The sequence below is a fragment of the Siniperca chuatsi genome, linkage group LG20 (genome assembly GCF_020085105.1).
Source record: "Siniperca chuatsi isolate FFG_IHB_CAS linkage group LG20, ASM2008510v1, whole genome shotgun sequence".
Taxonomy (NCBI): Eukaryota; Metazoa; Chordata; class Actinopteri; order Centrarchiformes; family Sinipercidae; genus Siniperca; species Siniperca chuatsi.
In genome coordinates, this window is record NC_058061.1 from 11,376,139 (window position 1) to 11,392,243 (window position 16,105).

At 37.8% G+C, this 16,105-nt stretch overlaps 1 protein-coding gene across 4 annotated transcripts in view; it reads left to right on the top strand.

The window, feature by feature from the left end:
• Positions 1 to 15,490, top strand: part of LOC122867177 (zinc finger protein 385B-like) — an 85,260-nt gene extending 69,770 nt beyond the window's left edge. For 3 of the 4 annotated variants that reach the window (XM_044177611.1, XM_044177612.1, XM_044177614.1), the window contains 7 exons: positions 2,003 to 2,157; positions 3,877 to 3,984; positions 8,403 to 8,586; positions 12,120 to 12,485; positions 12,620 to 12,822; positions 12,996 to 13,094; positions 13,984 to 15,490. In XM_044177611.1, the coding sequence (XP_044033546.1) occupies positions 2,003 to 2,157; positions 3,877 to 3,984; positions 8,403 to 8,586; positions 12,120 to 12,485; positions 12,620 to 12,822; positions 12,996 to 13,094; positions 13,984 to 14,214 (1,346 nt within the window). In that variant the 3' untranslated portion in view covers positions 14,215 to 15,490. The remainder of the gene's footprint in view (positions 1 to 2,002; positions 2,158 to 3,876; positions 3,985 to 8,402; positions 8,587 to 12,119; positions 12,486 to 12,619; positions 12,823 to 12,995; positions 13,095 to 13,983) is intronic. The other variant, XM_044177613.1, reaches the window with a different exon arrangement.
• The last annotated feature ends 615 nt before the right edge of the window (positions 15,491 to 16,105 follow it).

Genomic DNA, 16,105 nt, shown 5'->3' on the forward strand with positions numbered 1-16,105 from the left:
TTTTCCGTCCCACTAAGGCCAAACCTCCCCTCCGCCCTCAATCACCACACATTTTTAATCCATACCAAGTCAAGCTCTGTCTTTCAAATCGAAGAAAAACATTTGATATTGTATTGTATAAGAGAAAAGACAGCTATTTGCAACATGTCTGGTTTTCCCATTCCGCATTTTGTTCTTTTTTGACCTCAAGATATTTTGATCAAACATTTGATTCCTAAAATATTATTGAGGAGTTTCAGCAGTAAAATGTCTTAGTGGGGAGGCAAAAGTTTTTGTAGAAAATCAGCTGTGTAACCAACAGGTTTTGAAGTCAAGTCCATATAATTTTATACATTCAAGAAACATACATATTCTACTACTATCTGTGTTGCTTTGTAGCCCTGCACAAACAACATGAAGGCAGAATATTCATCCTTATTCTCTAGAAGTTATTGAATGTCATTCTGGAAAATGTAAGAAACCACTTACTGAAATAAAACTAGTCAAACCAGAGTGAAACAAAAAGTGGTTGTTTAAAAAAAAAAAAAAAAAAATTACCACAACTCATTACCGAAGAACTTATACAGTAGAGAGAGAGAGAGACTAAAAAACTAGACTTGACTAGAAACTGAACTTAAGTTAAAAACTAGGAACATACTCTAAATAGTAAAATATTATTCAATCAAATGTTATTTCTATAGCGCCAATTCATAACCGAAGTTATCTCTTATAACTCGTGTGTGTTGATATGGCAAGGTGCTTCATTTGAATTCCATAGATGAGTATTGGGAATAACTATACAGTGAATCTATACATATTATGTACAGGTCTGTAAAAAGAAATAGGAATGTATGTTACAAGTATGTAGTGTACATGAATGTATGTACAGGTATATAAGATATTGGATAATAATAGTAAAAAATAAACAAAAAACTCACAGTAATGGTTATGATATTTGATATTGCAAGTGGAAAAACTGTCAAGAACATCTGGTTTCCTTGCGCTCAAGAAGCCCAAGTTGTGTCATTCCTTCCACATACCTAAAACTTTACCTAAAACACAAATGTTTGCTTCTATGTTACCATTCCTATTGCTAAATATCTAAAGGAACTGCCCTTGAAAAAGTCATCATCACCAAAACAAACACAACACTCCTACATAAACGGAATTCAGATCCATTGCTTGCTTATATTCATTTTAACTTATATTCTGTCATTTACACATGACCTTTTAACTTAACAAACCTCAGGACTTTCAGCATACAGGCATTACAAACCTTCTGCAATCACCATACTTATGTAAGAAACTGTGCATTTTAATGTGAGCGCACCAATGTTTACTTTGGGTCTAGACAAAGGTCAGTGCCGTGGTGCTCTTTAAAGCATGAGCAGTCTGAAAGCATTTAGGCCAACTAAAATTAAGCGTGATGAGATGAGAGGTCATGTGGAATGGTGACATTGCTCATCAAAACAAACACTACAGAGGTAAAGTAATGTATGCAAGAAGACAGAAAATTGGTGAGCAACAAAAAGGAAACAAATATGTATATTTACAGTCTATCTGTCACCTCAGGCCTTAAAACCCCCCTTGCGATTCTTTTCTCCTTATGTTGATTGACACATTTGCAGGATCAAAAAGGAACAAAACCACAATTAAACACACTAGTGCTGTGTTTAAAGGTCAGAGACATTTGTTAAGATAAACTATGGACTTATAAAGCAGGCCACACAAATCCTCTCATCATTAATCTCCTGCTATAACTGAAGTCATTAAAGCTTTACTGAGTGAATCATTCACTGTAGGAATGGTTCTTGATGTCATATGCCGTGTGCTAAACTCTGTTGTTATCAATGTGTATGTATGAGGATGTGCAGCTTTGGTGGCCTCAAATGAAAAAAGGATGAAATTTGTGTCTCTCCACAAATGTGTTTAAGATAGAGAATCTTAACAGGATGAAGCAGGAGTTAAATAAAACAGTTTTCACAATGATGTGTTTACTCAAATGTGATCCTCCCTGCTGTAGGTGCCCTCTCCCAGAGCCAGGTCCACCCACTCCTGGGATCCCTGCCTCTGCTAGGTCGACCCCTCCAGCCGCAGACTCATGCCCAGCTGGAGCACTTCCTGCCGCTCAGGGTCAACAGCTCCTCGCCGCTCAGCCTTTTCCCCAATTTCAACACCGTAAGATCCCATATCACATTTCTCATATAAACACATCACACATGAGGCTACAGTGGGCACTCAGAAAGTTATTCCAGCCCCAACAGAAATGCAGAAATGCCCAAAGATGTATTTAAAAAACATCTTGTATTAAAGTCTGCGATTACAACATTTTAATCTACACTCAACCCCTAAACAAAATATATATTTAAGTGGGAAAATAAGTAATTTTTATAGTCTTTTCTTTTTCTTTTTTTTTTGGTTTAAAAAAGGAAATCTATTAAAGGAAGCAGAACTCTTAAACTGTCTTACATAAACAACTTTATTTTACTTGAATTGTGCACTTTGTAGCCATGTTATATAGGAAAATATAAATATTGTATCAGGACTACATTGGCAGGTTCTAAATATTACTTGGCTCCGAGCAGTGGTAAAAATGATCCATACATCCCGAATATAACACTTCTCTCACACACACATATACATGTTTGGTCTGGCTCTAAATGATGAAACGGCAGACTTTCATAGTCTACATTTAGCTTTAACCCTTAATGAGACAAGTCTGAGGAATGTGCTAAATGTATCAGGCATGTGGGAGGCTGGGAAGGGATTCCTGTCTGACACGTAATGCTAAAAATATGACTCAACTAACATAGCTGCACTGTAGGGATTAAAAATATGAAATAGGGTTATTTAAAGTGTGAATTCAGGACTGTAATCTCTTCATCTTTTATTCTGAAAAATATACACAGCTTGCATTTATTCTTTTAAAGAATACATCTAAACTAATTATTCAAAACCAGCATTATGTAGCATACATTTTTGACTTATACCAACTAATCTCCCTTCACCAACAAAATCCATGTTTAAGCTCACACCGTGCAGTATTTCATTAAATCACAGGATGACTCTAAGCAAAATTTCATATCTTTTTTTAATGAGAAAAAAATCTACTCCACTAGGAACACATGACAACAAATTGAAATGCACTGTGTTTAATTAATAAGACCAAAAAACATGTTAAAACATGTCCCAACAGGTGCTGTTACAGGAAGCAATTTGCTTACAATATTCATTTTAAAACAAATGTTTCTGTTATGGAACAACAGGATTTTGTACTTAAGTCCTTAATATTTATTAATATCTCATTTTTCTTTTATACTTTAATTAAATAATGTACTTAAACAAATTTTACTCAACTCAGCAGGCCTTGAAAAATACATTATTTAAGTGGGAAATCACAAACATTTTCTAACCACTGAAAATTTTCTGTATATGTATAAAATGGCTTTGTGGGTTAAATATTGTGACACACATTTTATGAAGAGGAGGATGTCAAAAACACCTACATGTATGTTTGAAAGTTTTTGTTGCCTTTATTTGACAGGGACAGTGGAGACATGACAGGGAATAAGGACAGCAGTAAAATAGTAGCACTAGTAGTGAAGAGAGGAGGGATGACATGCAATGAAGATCCCAAAGGCTAGACTCGAACTGGATCTTACACCTGATTTTTTATTTTTTTTTTCATGTGGGTTTTTTTGTTTTGTTATGGCATTTGTGTCATTGTTGGGTAACTGCTTTACTGAAATTTGCTTGTTTGCACTACTCTCTGAAACCAAAACGTATCTCCAACTTCATCCTATAATACTGTAAGGGCAATTAGAGGGAACATGAAGCAAGACTAACATGATCAGTGCGGTGCAGATGCAGTGTGTGTTTGTGTGTTTCACCTCGTAGATGGACCCAGTGCAGAAGGCAGTGATCAACCACACCTTTGGCATGTCTCCACCCAAGAAGAAACCCATCATCTCTTGTAACATCTGTCACCTGCGTTTCAACTCCACTGTAAGTCCACAGTCACACTTTCTGATATTATCGTATATTCTGGTATCACAGAGGAAAAAGGTTTGGTTTCTTTCCTTGAGCTTTTATCTGGTAAACTGGATAGAAGAAAAGCTCAAAGACAGGTCTGGATGTCTTTTAAATTCACTGCAGGAAAGTGGAAAAATACCTTTGACCACTCAACTCTTATCTGCCTGTCTGTCTTCTGCAGAATGTAGTCATTAGTTAAATCACATCAACCTGCGATGCAGTGTGTTGAATCAACATTAACTCACTTTACTTACTGTGAGACGCTCTGACCCTCTTGATGTTTGCTGAGAGTAGGCTTTTCTAAACAACGTTCATACTCTAAAACACAAACATGACTTATTGTCTCATGAACTGTCATCTAAAGCTCATCTTGTGACTATTTTTGCTGTCAAGCATCCACATATTTGCATCACATTTCATATTTTTGCATCCTATGGGTCTAAAAACAAGCTTGAAGCAGGCTATTCTTCTTATCAGTCCAATCGGTATATTTCTACAGCTTCCATTTTTCTACTCGACCACTGGCTCCTTTAAAAGGAAACCAGTCAGCTAGTTCTGTTGATTTTTTTTACTCCTTATCACACCTCCCTATTCATATTCATTTGGCTCCCATTCCTATGGACTTCGTTTATACATATTTGCATTTATATTGTTAGGAGGAACCTGGCGGAATGACAATGACTCTTCTTTGTGTGAATTTTGAAACTTGAATGATGCAGGACACTGGCGCATGTGCCCATTATACTACCCTTACTTCCTCATCTGTCTCTTTCATGCTCTCTCTGTCTCTTCTCTCTCTGCTCTGTACTTTTGGACATATGTTGTCAGGAGTCTGTTTTCTAGCTAACAGGCTCTCTCCTCCTCCCCTCTGTGTTACCTGCAGCTGAGCTGAGAGTGCTGTTTGACCCAGGAGTTGGATGCCAGGTTACAGGCAGGTACCAGGTCCCAACAGGGCTGGAATTTGCACTTGACAAAGAAAACTGACTAAAGGAATAGTTCAGAATATTTAAAGTCTTTTCATATTTTATACTCACTGCTTGTGCAGTACATACAGTACGGTAGGTTTAATTTTCACAGTCGTTCATATATATATATATTTTTTTATATTTGACACGCAGCTTCAGCTTGCCATCCAAAGTTCAACACAATTATGAATCCACAGTCTTTGACACAAAAAAAGGATTTAAAAGTTTAACCAAAACTATCATGATTTAACATCATGCTGAATTTGAGTGGTTATATAAAACATTGACCATGTTTTCATTGCTATGATGAAGATATATGACCACAAGTCATTATCACCAGAGTCATTAGGATTCATTTTCTGGGAATAATGACTGTACAAAATTCCATGACAGTTCATAGCTGTCGAGATATTTCAGTTCGGACCAACGTGGTAGACCAACACGCAGACATTGCCATCCCTGGAGCCATGCCGCTAGTGAGGAAGTTTGTGAAATTGCAAAACTTGATATTTTAAAAGGGGAATTCACACCACATAGAGATGGTTTCCAAAGTTTAATATTTCAATTCCTTAAATTCAGTGGTAATGAAATGTCAATGTTAATTATTCAGTAGTGGTTAAATTTCACAATTTGGTATTCAGTTGCTCATAAAATAAAAAATTATTGCGGCCATTCTTTGCTTCTACAGTAGATAGCTTTATTGCACTGAATGTGGACTGGTCCCTAAATGGAAAGCTGGAGCTCTTTGCTCAGATTGAAGACAAAGATGGATAACTGTGAAAATGAGATCTACAGTATATATTACACAACTGATGTGCATAAAAAAGGAATAGACTTGTAAATTTTCAAATAATTCCTTTAAGGCTGCTAAACTCACTGAAAAAGCATGAAAGATTCAAGCCTGAAGGATCACACATGATATTCTAATCTTGCCCTTTTGTGGAGGACAGTTGTTGCTCACTGTGTATGAAGAGTTTGGGCATCAGTGGTGTGAAAATGCATAAAGCTGCATGAGTCAAGGTCAGCGGAGGCCAAGCAGTCCTGACCGTCTCCTTCAGGTGTCTTTAACAGAGGATCTTTGTTTTATTCAACATGCTCTACATGTTATTCTCTCTTTAAGTTACTATGGTGGAGCATAGTGAACTCATACTACACTGGCATGCTAGATAGTATGCTGGTATGCAGATGGGAGCAGATTCATCCCTCTGACTCAGTTGAAAATCACGCTGAATGGTTAGTGTGCACTGACATTCAATGTAGCCAAAGGGTTCATACACCCTTTGCTCAGCCCTGTAGTCCCCACCACACTCTTTGACCCACGGTGGTACCCTTTCTGTTTGTATAGCAGCCCAAGCTTTATGCAGTGTTGATGGGGACACTTGTACCCCACCAATCTATGCACACAGTTGCTAAAAGATCACCTCTGCACACTGAGCTCAGAGGCTGTACTGTGTACAGTGTGTGCCTGGAAACTTGTACAGATAATTTGAGCAATGACAAATTATCTAACAGCGTTGTGTGAAGCTAGATACTTAAAGTCTCGTTACACTGTTCCAAACTCAGACTGTTGATTTAGGGAGTGCACTTGTGTCTTTCATATACAGAAAGGCACTAGTGATACAAAAATGTCTACTCTTTAAGGCCAGTTATGTTTGATATTTTTCTTACTGTTGACAAATCTCATGAAAAGAACAAAACCATCAACGCCTTAGTTATGTGGCCCTCGTTCATTAAGTCCTATATAAATATTTAAAAATGTGTCACAAATACTGTATATAGTTTCATTTTTTCAAAGGGCTAAATAACTTCCTGAAACAGGTGGGCACTGTCATTTTAAGCACGTTATTAATAAATAGACCATTTGTTAGGAGCTAACTGGCGGATTAATACACATTTGGCACTCTAGTGAGTTTTCAGTACCAGCACGGTGTATGTGGGATTGATTAAAAATAAATTAAAGTGCCCATGATCATTGTAAAGAAAGAACATGACAGTGTGACTCATTTATGTATTTTTAATAGTTTTTGGACAACAATGGAGGAATGAGGCTTTAGGCTTTGGCTACACAGACAATACTTGCTAGTAAGATCAATGAATTGTTGGTTTTGGTGTTTTATGGGATTTGTTGACAATGAGAAAAATATAGTATCACCACACGTATCCTTTATGACTTCTCCTTGTTCTCTACACTTGATGTCATGGATAGTTTGCTCAAGTTGCTGAAGCTATTTGAACTTTGCACCTTCCAAGAGTAGGGTATCTTCTGTTTTTCACAGAAGATACTCTGACATGTCACATTAGGAAAAGCAAAGGTGTAAATAATAATAATGATGATGGCTGAATTCCATTTAGCTACTTCAGGCTCCTGGTATTGTTCATGCTGACTCACTGTCACGGCTTACTGGGACACTTGGATAGAAAGGAGCCATCGTTAATGTTATTAGTAACACCTGTGCCTTTCCTACTCTGCTATGAATAAGGTCTATTTATCTGTAAAAGAGTTAATATTTATATTCAGTATCAAATGACAAACAGGTCTATATTTATCCTAAGCATAAGTAGTACCATTTTAAGAAAAACAACAAAAAAATAAAAATATAATCCTAACTCAAGTGTTTTCTTGGCCTTTTAACTCTCAGGTCTCCATCAGCAGATGGAGTTTGCGCAGTTGTCATAGAAAATGTTATTGAATATTGAACACTATAGCTATATAACAGATATACATTGTTGTAGAAAATTAGAAACAAAAGAATCAACAAAATGCTTTACTTTATTGCTGTTTGTTTCCTGAAGCTAAGTAGTGAATTTAAAATGTATAGATTTGATATGCTGTGTGGAAACATTAATGTGTATATGGATTACCAGATAAATGTGTTTTGCTTCAGTTGTTTTGTTTCACTGTTGCACTTCTACTTGCTGCAATCTGATCTTCCTCTGTAGAGCGCGTCGTGCTTTATCTACAGCCATCCATTTTAGGATCCCAAATCTGTGTGCATCTGTTGTCGCGCTGCCTGCAAATGTGTTTTCTCTGGCACTGAGGTCATTTTGTGTTGCAGAATAACGGACACGGGCCATTTTGTGTCAGAACGAATCAGTGGCGAGATGAGCCAGTGAGCTCAGAGGATGGTCATGAGATGCCATGAGTCCAACTGATGCTCATTTGTGCACAACCATGACGATAATGATGATCAAAATGGTGATGTGACTCTTCCTCCGAGTCAAATGCTCAATCGCATAATTTCTCCCTAACTCCGTGGAAGCATGTGAAGCCAAAGAGATGGAACAGATGGAAAGATTACAGTTTACTGATTCCATGCTGTCCTTCACTAATTTAATCATGTTCATATACTGTACACTGACTTTCTCCTCTCTTTGTTCTGCTCGTGTGTGCATATTTGTGTGTGTGTGTGTGTGTGTCATGGTCAGACCCAGGCGGAGGCCCACTACAAAGGTCACAAACATGCTCGCAAGCTAAAGGCCTTGGAGACCCAGAGGAACCGGCAGAAGAACGGACACAGTCCAGTCACAACAGGAAAAGACAGAGACCGAGAGAGGGGGATGATGGGAAGAGGAACTGTGCCCACATACTCACATTTGAAAGACATAACAGGTATAAATCTCTCTTTTTTTAATGGCACCCCTCTCTCCATCCTCAGAGTAATTAGTGGTAAATGGAGAGACGTAAGCACTAAGGCTTGGTAGCTGCCACTCAGCTGGCTAATTACCAGCTATTACCTGTCCTGCTATCATTGGCTCTGTCAGATAGGTAATTACTCCCATCAAGCAAAGACATTCTCCAAGATGAGAAGCCTTAAAGCTCTTAAAAAGAGTTGCTATCTGAAGAGTGATGTAGTGATGTTATTTTCTTTCATTTTTGATTTTGGTTGCAACTCAACAGTGGCTCAACACAACTCCCACTTGCAGTTCCTTGTTCCTATTGTGAAATGTCGAAAATGATTTAAAATGTAAATTTAAAAAAAGGATTGAGTTGTGTATGTCTACATGTTTTCTTGTCAGAATCAGACTAAACAGCAGTAGATTAAAATAGTAGAGAGGTTGAGGCAGGGAAGACCAGCCCATACTGCTGTGCACAGTCACAGAGGAGGCCTCTATGTAGCATCAGAACTGGCTAATGCCATTAGAATTAAAGAATAGCAGATACACAGAAATATAAGCAAATATCTTTCATCAGTGTAGATGTGGAAATTAAATGTTGGTAGTAACTAATTAACTTCTATGAGGTAGAATTTCGAGTTGTTCCTCAGTTCAAGTTTTCAGTCAATAGAGGTAAATAAGCAGGCCTTTAATGAGTCTACAGGGACGTCAGCATTCGCTTCAAAGGATAGGTAGGGCTGCAACTAACTAATCTGTTTATTTTTTCTTGGATTAATGTAAATCAAAGCAATTTCAGTTAATCGTTAGTGAACAAGTTAGAGAGCTCAAGGTAATGTCTTCAAATATCTTCTTTTCTCTGCCCAGCAGTCCAGAACTCAGAGATATTCAATTCAAGATGTCATAAAACAGACAAAAGCAACAAATCCTCACATTTGAAAAGCTGGAAGCAGCAAATATGATTAAAACAACCAAATGATTAATTGATTAGGAAAATTGTTGCCAATTTTCTTTGTTCTTCAATTAATCGACTAACAGTTTCAGTTCTAAAGATAAGCCAAGATTGAAAATAGCTTTGTGAGTTGCTTTGGTACTTTGGTGCCCAGCGCAGCACACAAGACAGAAGAAGAGGTGCAACAAAACGCATTCCAAGCAGATGAGACACCTCAGGGACAGGAGTGGGTGTTTTTGGTGAAAATTGTATCTTTTGAAGTTTTGCTGAGAATAAACGTCTGAGGACCAGGTCCCCTCAGATCTAAAGTATAAACTGAAGGTCACCAAATTTATATTGCACTTCATCCAACCCTAACATGCTGCAATTCTATGCACAAAAATGAAGATGTGCTAGGATATGCCCTCACTGTCCTTGTGCACATGATCTCGCTTTTTACTTCTGGTTGTAATTGTGTAAAGAAAACATTGTATCAGCCTATAAAACCCACCATGTATAACTTTCTATTGTCTGTGTAAACTGCACTTTAGTTTGTTTGATTCCCAGACAAAATACAGGACATGAGTGCCCTTATTGGTAGCTACAACCCTGGATCCATATTCTTAATGTTATAGCTATTGGTTCTTCAGCAACATTGCCTACAAAAGAGCTGCTGTAAGACTGACAACTTTGCTGTCTTTTACTCTCTTCAGTCACTCAGCTTCTCATTCTGCCTGAAAAATATCACCATCTTCCTTTCTTTACTCTGTATAGCTTTCCTTTTCATTATTGATCCTCCCCCTCCCATTTTCTTCCAGCACTTATCAATTTCCCTCTCACAATGATAAGCTTGTTACATTCAGCGGTTGCCATGGTTGCTGATTGATGGTGAGAGAGAGAGAACAGATGATAGCGAGACACAGGAAAAATTATTGAGATGGCAGAAGAAAGAGGGAAAATAGAGAAGAAAGAAAATTAAGTAGATGAGGATAAGAAAAAGTATATCAACAAGGTTGATATGAAAGAAATAGAACAAAGAAAAAATGACAGGTCGGTTGCACAAAAAAATATATATAATATACATACACACACCTTGATGGTGTAGAATTCATGTATTATTGTGCTATTATAAAACAGTTTACTGTGGATTCACCTTCATGAGGGATTTTTCTATTTTCCTCTCTTATATTATAGCTAGTACATCCAGTGTTCATAGCTAAATTGAACTTTCCAGCAAAATTCAAATGTTTACATACTGCTTATAAATGCTAAATAGTAATGAAGCTATGAGAAACTGAGAAGATCAATAGCAGAGGGGATATACGACTTAGAATACCAATTACTTTTATAGGCAGGTAGAGCATAGCAACATCTTGAAGGCAGCAATGAGAATATGCTTACAAAGATGTAGTCAGGTATCATCACTCCACCTCCCAAACCTCCTAGGTGTATGTTTTATAGAGTGGAAATAAACTGCCACTGGCTATGCTATGCTCACTAACTACCACATCCTTTGCATTTATATCTGGTATTCATCATTTGTGTTCTTTTAATTGTTCACTACACTATCATAATATTTTATATTTATATATATATATATATATATATATATATATATATATATATCTAAATGTTTTCTTATCAGTAAATCAATACAAAATTCTGAAAACACTACATTCTTGTCTGACTTCTCAAGCTGCATAAAATTGAAGCAGGTATAATAAATACTTTTATACTAACAGTGACAATAACATGCATCCTTGTATGTGAAAGGTGTTGCTCATAGTGACAAACCCACAGAATTATCACCCGCCTCTGCAGTTCCCCTCAGCTCTTTGGAGCTTTTTAGCTTTTTTCAGCTTATTGTTTTGGTTTTACAGCCAAGAGCTTCACTGTTTTGGTTCACTCTCACCACTCTCATAGCGTCAATTTTGGCTGCAGCAGGCAGATGTGCGTATAATCTAGCTTTTTACTTGTTGTTGTAATTGTGTAAAGAAAACATTGTATCAGCCTGTAAAACTCACTATATATAACTTTCTATTGTCAGTGTAAACTGCACTTTAGTTTGTTTGATTCCCAGACAAAATACAGGACATGAGTGCCCTTATTGATAGCCACAACCCTGGATCCATATTCTTAATGTTCTAGCTATGAATCAGAAATGTATTGCAGTAATCAATACAAGGCAGATGTTTTCAGTGAAAAAGCTCTGATAAATTGACTATACGCTACCTGCCCAGCACCAAAAAACAGACAGACAAAGTTAGCAACTAGCTAAAGAGCCAGATATTTTTCTCAGGAGTTAGTGGAGACCAAAAAACAGAGCTAAAGAGAGTTAATATTGGACTTACATTCATCAGATGGCCACAATAAAAACCATATCAACTTAAAAGGTGATAATATGTCAGTGTTGTGTTTACAGCTTGTTTCCACTGCCCCCAAGTTGCCAGAAAATCAGGCTTAACCAATTTACCCAAAATAATGTAACACTAAATTTTGCATTTACAAACTTTTATCCTTATCCAGATAAATATAATATTGTAATACCAAGTATAAATAGGCTCATAGTGCAACTTCTATGTTTATCCATCTATCCACAGGCCCAAGTACTTCTTCCCAACCTGCACAGCAACAACCAGAGAGCAGCCAGGGGAGCTTGCTGGCACCCACTCCTTCTTCACAGCCTTCATCCACAGGATCCTCCTCACTGCGCTCTCCTCAGTTGTCACCACAAATCTCCCCTGGCCTTCAGCTTTCTGATCTGCCTTCAGACAGTCCACCTGGGGAAGGGTGCAGCCCAGCCAACAGTTCGGCCCGACAATCTGACCCTCAGGGGAGCTACACGGGAGGTGAGGAGGAGGTGATGAAGGTGGAAGAGGCCAAGAGCAACAAAAAACAGCATCTCCACTGTCCCACATGCAAAGTGACAGTCAATTCCAGCTCCCAGTTAGAGGCTCACTGTACTGGTGTGTAATACAATACTGCTGATATTACTTTAGTTAACATTTGACATGAAAATGTTACAACCATTTATATTTGTAATAGATGAATAGATAGAATCATGATGTTGCCTGACCTCCTCTCTGTTTGGCTGAATCAGGCTCTAAGCACAAACAGATGCTTGATGCTCCGAACAGCAACCAGTCACAACACAGGGTCAAGATGACATCATCGCACAGGCCCACCTGCCGAATTAAGCAGCGAATGGGCAGCAAGACCAGAGCGGTTGTGGGTGTATCCAGCAAGCCCTTTCACTGTGAAATGTGCCAGGTGTCCGTCAACTCAGAGACACAGCTGAAGCAGGTGGGTTTATCCTAATATAATAAATGTGGCCAATTTTACTACTGTATAAACCACTGACCACCGTAGAAAAACTAAAAATGTGGAATTCCTAACCTTTGTATTCTACAAGGAAAACTACCCAATTTGTTGACGCTTTGGTTTGCTAGTGAGCTGTTCTGTTTATCCCCTTTTAGCACATGAGCAGCAGGAGACACAAAGAGCGTTTGGCTGGGAAGCCTGTCAAGGTTAAGTTCACCCCCTATAATAAACTACAGCCCAGTGCTGTCTTAGCGGTAAGAATTTGTCAAACACACACACACACACACATACACGACTACTTTTTTGTCCACATTGCACATGGTCATTAAAGAACATATACAATACTAACAATACATACACGTACCAAATAGATACAAATGGTAAGCTCTGCCTGGCACCTGTCAACAAGTACGATGGCTGCCAAGTAGTTGATACAAATAATAACCAAGTGCCTCTTATTGTTATGTGGAAACTGTGCTATTTCAAAATTAGTGCCTTGTTTTAACGTAAGATGTTAGAGGCTTCAGAATGAAGCTAATTAAAGTGTGTTACCCTATGTTTACAATATAAAAAATTATATTATATTATAAAGAAGAGCAATGGAGTAGATCTAATGTGACAACACTACAGTTGGTGCACATACTAGCAGATTTCTCAATGTTACTTGTTTTTATTTAGCCATGCTAGGGATGGCAATGGTCTTTCCACCAACTATTGGATGGATTGCCATGAAATTTTGTAGAGACATTCATGGTTACTAGAAGATGAATCCTAATGACTTTGGTGATCCTCTGTCTTTTTATCTAGCACCATCATCAGGTCAACATTTCAATTTATCCAGTACATTGGTTTATGACCAAATACCTGCAAAACTAATCACAGTCCATGCACCTTAGTTGTACTTTGCGTTTAGTGCTGATTAGCAAATGTTAGCATGCTAAACTAAGATGGTGAACATGGTAAACATTATACCTGCTAAACCTTCAGCATATTAGCATTGTCATTGTGAGCATGTTAGCATGCAGATTTTATCATTTAACTCTAAGCACTGCGGTGTCTAAGTACAGCTTCACAGAGCTGCTAGCATGGTTTAATACTCTTAGTCTTGTTTCAACTGGATATGTGTCTTGTCTTTGGTTTCAGACTAAACTGGCCCTGCAGAAGCAGCTATCCAAGGCCCTGCCTGCAGGGTTCCTGACCAGCCCCCTCAATCCAGCTGCCTTGTGTACCATGGCCTCTGGACCCATGGCACTAAGGCTGCCGCCGGGTCCCACAGCCTTCATCCAGGGTCCCCTGATCAGCCCCACGCTCTTCAGGCCTGCCCCAGGACCTCTGAGGGCCACACATGCACCTATTATCTTCTCTCCTTACTAGCAATGAACCAAGCTAGGCTGGAGGACCTACAGTAGAGTGGACCTAGCCAAAGCTGGACTAGCAGAAAAGTGTATCAGCCTGGTGAGGACAAAACACGGGATGCCCTGAGGGACACCAGGACACTATGCAGCAACAGCAAGGCCAGCATATCAGCATGTCAAGTTTGGCAGGTTTGAGTAATAAGAACAGTATGCATAGTCCCCGGGTGTGGATTGAGATTTCAGCGCTGACTGACCAGTCCCCCCTTAAAAATGGAAGGACCATCGCTCAGCTGTTGCCCCTCAACAAACTGTTGAGTACATGTTCCCCGGGGTCTGGACCCCTCTGGAAGCCATAATGACAAGCATCTTTTTGTTTTATTTATAAGACAATAATAGACTAATACATTAGGATGTGTAAATGTTACTAAGTGTTTGTTGCCAAAATGATTTCAGTTTGAGAGCTTTGTATTTGTACTCTGGGAGAACAAGTACAAAACTTCATTCCTGCTTTAGTTTTCATAACCAAATCTAAATCAAGAAAATGCAGATTGTGTTAATCTCCAATGAAACTGGCTACTTCCATATAACTGACCTCCATCTATGAAAAGATAAATGAGATCCATAACTTTATATTGCTGAGAATATTGCATCACAACAAATGTATGTCTTTACAGCCATTCTCTGATATGGATGCTTTTTCTTTATAATTTATTTAAGATAAATACATACATTCATTTTTTCTCTGTCCGTGTCTTTCTCTCTTGCCCTCTGTGTAATGAGGTGACAATCAACCACCACCCTGATGCCAAGAATACTCGCTATATGTAGACAGCCTCATATAATGCATACAATGAGATTTAATTTAAAGTTATAAAATTTTAAACTTGTATTTCTTTGACACGAGCCATTATAAAACGCTCTTCAGGTGATGGGTAGATAAATAAGTTAGGATTTTGCAGCAGCTTGATGCTGTTTCTGCAATATGAAGAAACAGGCTGATGTGTGCTGTTCCCCAAAATGTAGATGATTTATCCGCAAGTTTTTAAATGTGTCTTTGACGTCTTTATGAAACCTATTATTTTTATGGGGTTGTATTAAAAAAACATTCTTTCACTTTAGAAATCCCCTCCCACCTGATTGTACAGAATCATCCTAAGCAATATGTATTTTCGAAGTGTCACCTGGTAAAATGTATGACTATTGTAACTGTGCATCAATTGCAGTAATGTAAATTATGTGCTAAAAATGTCGATACTGTATTCTATATGAAATTATAAATATAGTACTGTTTTTTACACATTTGTGGTAGTTTCTTTCTTCATATGGAAATATGAGTCTCTTTTACCATTCATTATAGATTTATAGTGAATGTAGGCTTACTTCATGTATGTATGAGTTGTGGACAAGAACACTTTAAAGGTCTTTGATCAAGACACACTCAGTAATAACTTGTATCATCAGTATGATAATGTTCTTATTTCATATCACTACAAATGTACTTGTAACACTGAAGTACTGATAATCACCAACATAAACACATGTTTATGCTTAATGTAAATTCTTTAACCATACTCAAAAGTATATGGTATATAAGTAGGGAATAAACAACAAAAACACATAATCATTGCTGATGTGTCCCCCACAGGAGTATGCCCACTTTGATACTCTAGTGCCCTCTAGTGGCATTTGGCAAACAAGAGCAAGAAAGGAAAACCTAAGGGCATAGGTCAGGGCAGTGCTTCTCAACAAGTCGTGACCACCCAGAATAATCGGAATAAATATTCAGCATATCTGCTATAGGTCTAAAAAAGTAATAGATAAAAAATACATGCTCATATTACTGAGGTAACTGGGCCTGTTAAGATGTATAATAACAGAATATATAGCCTATAGTGTATAGTGTTTTTGAG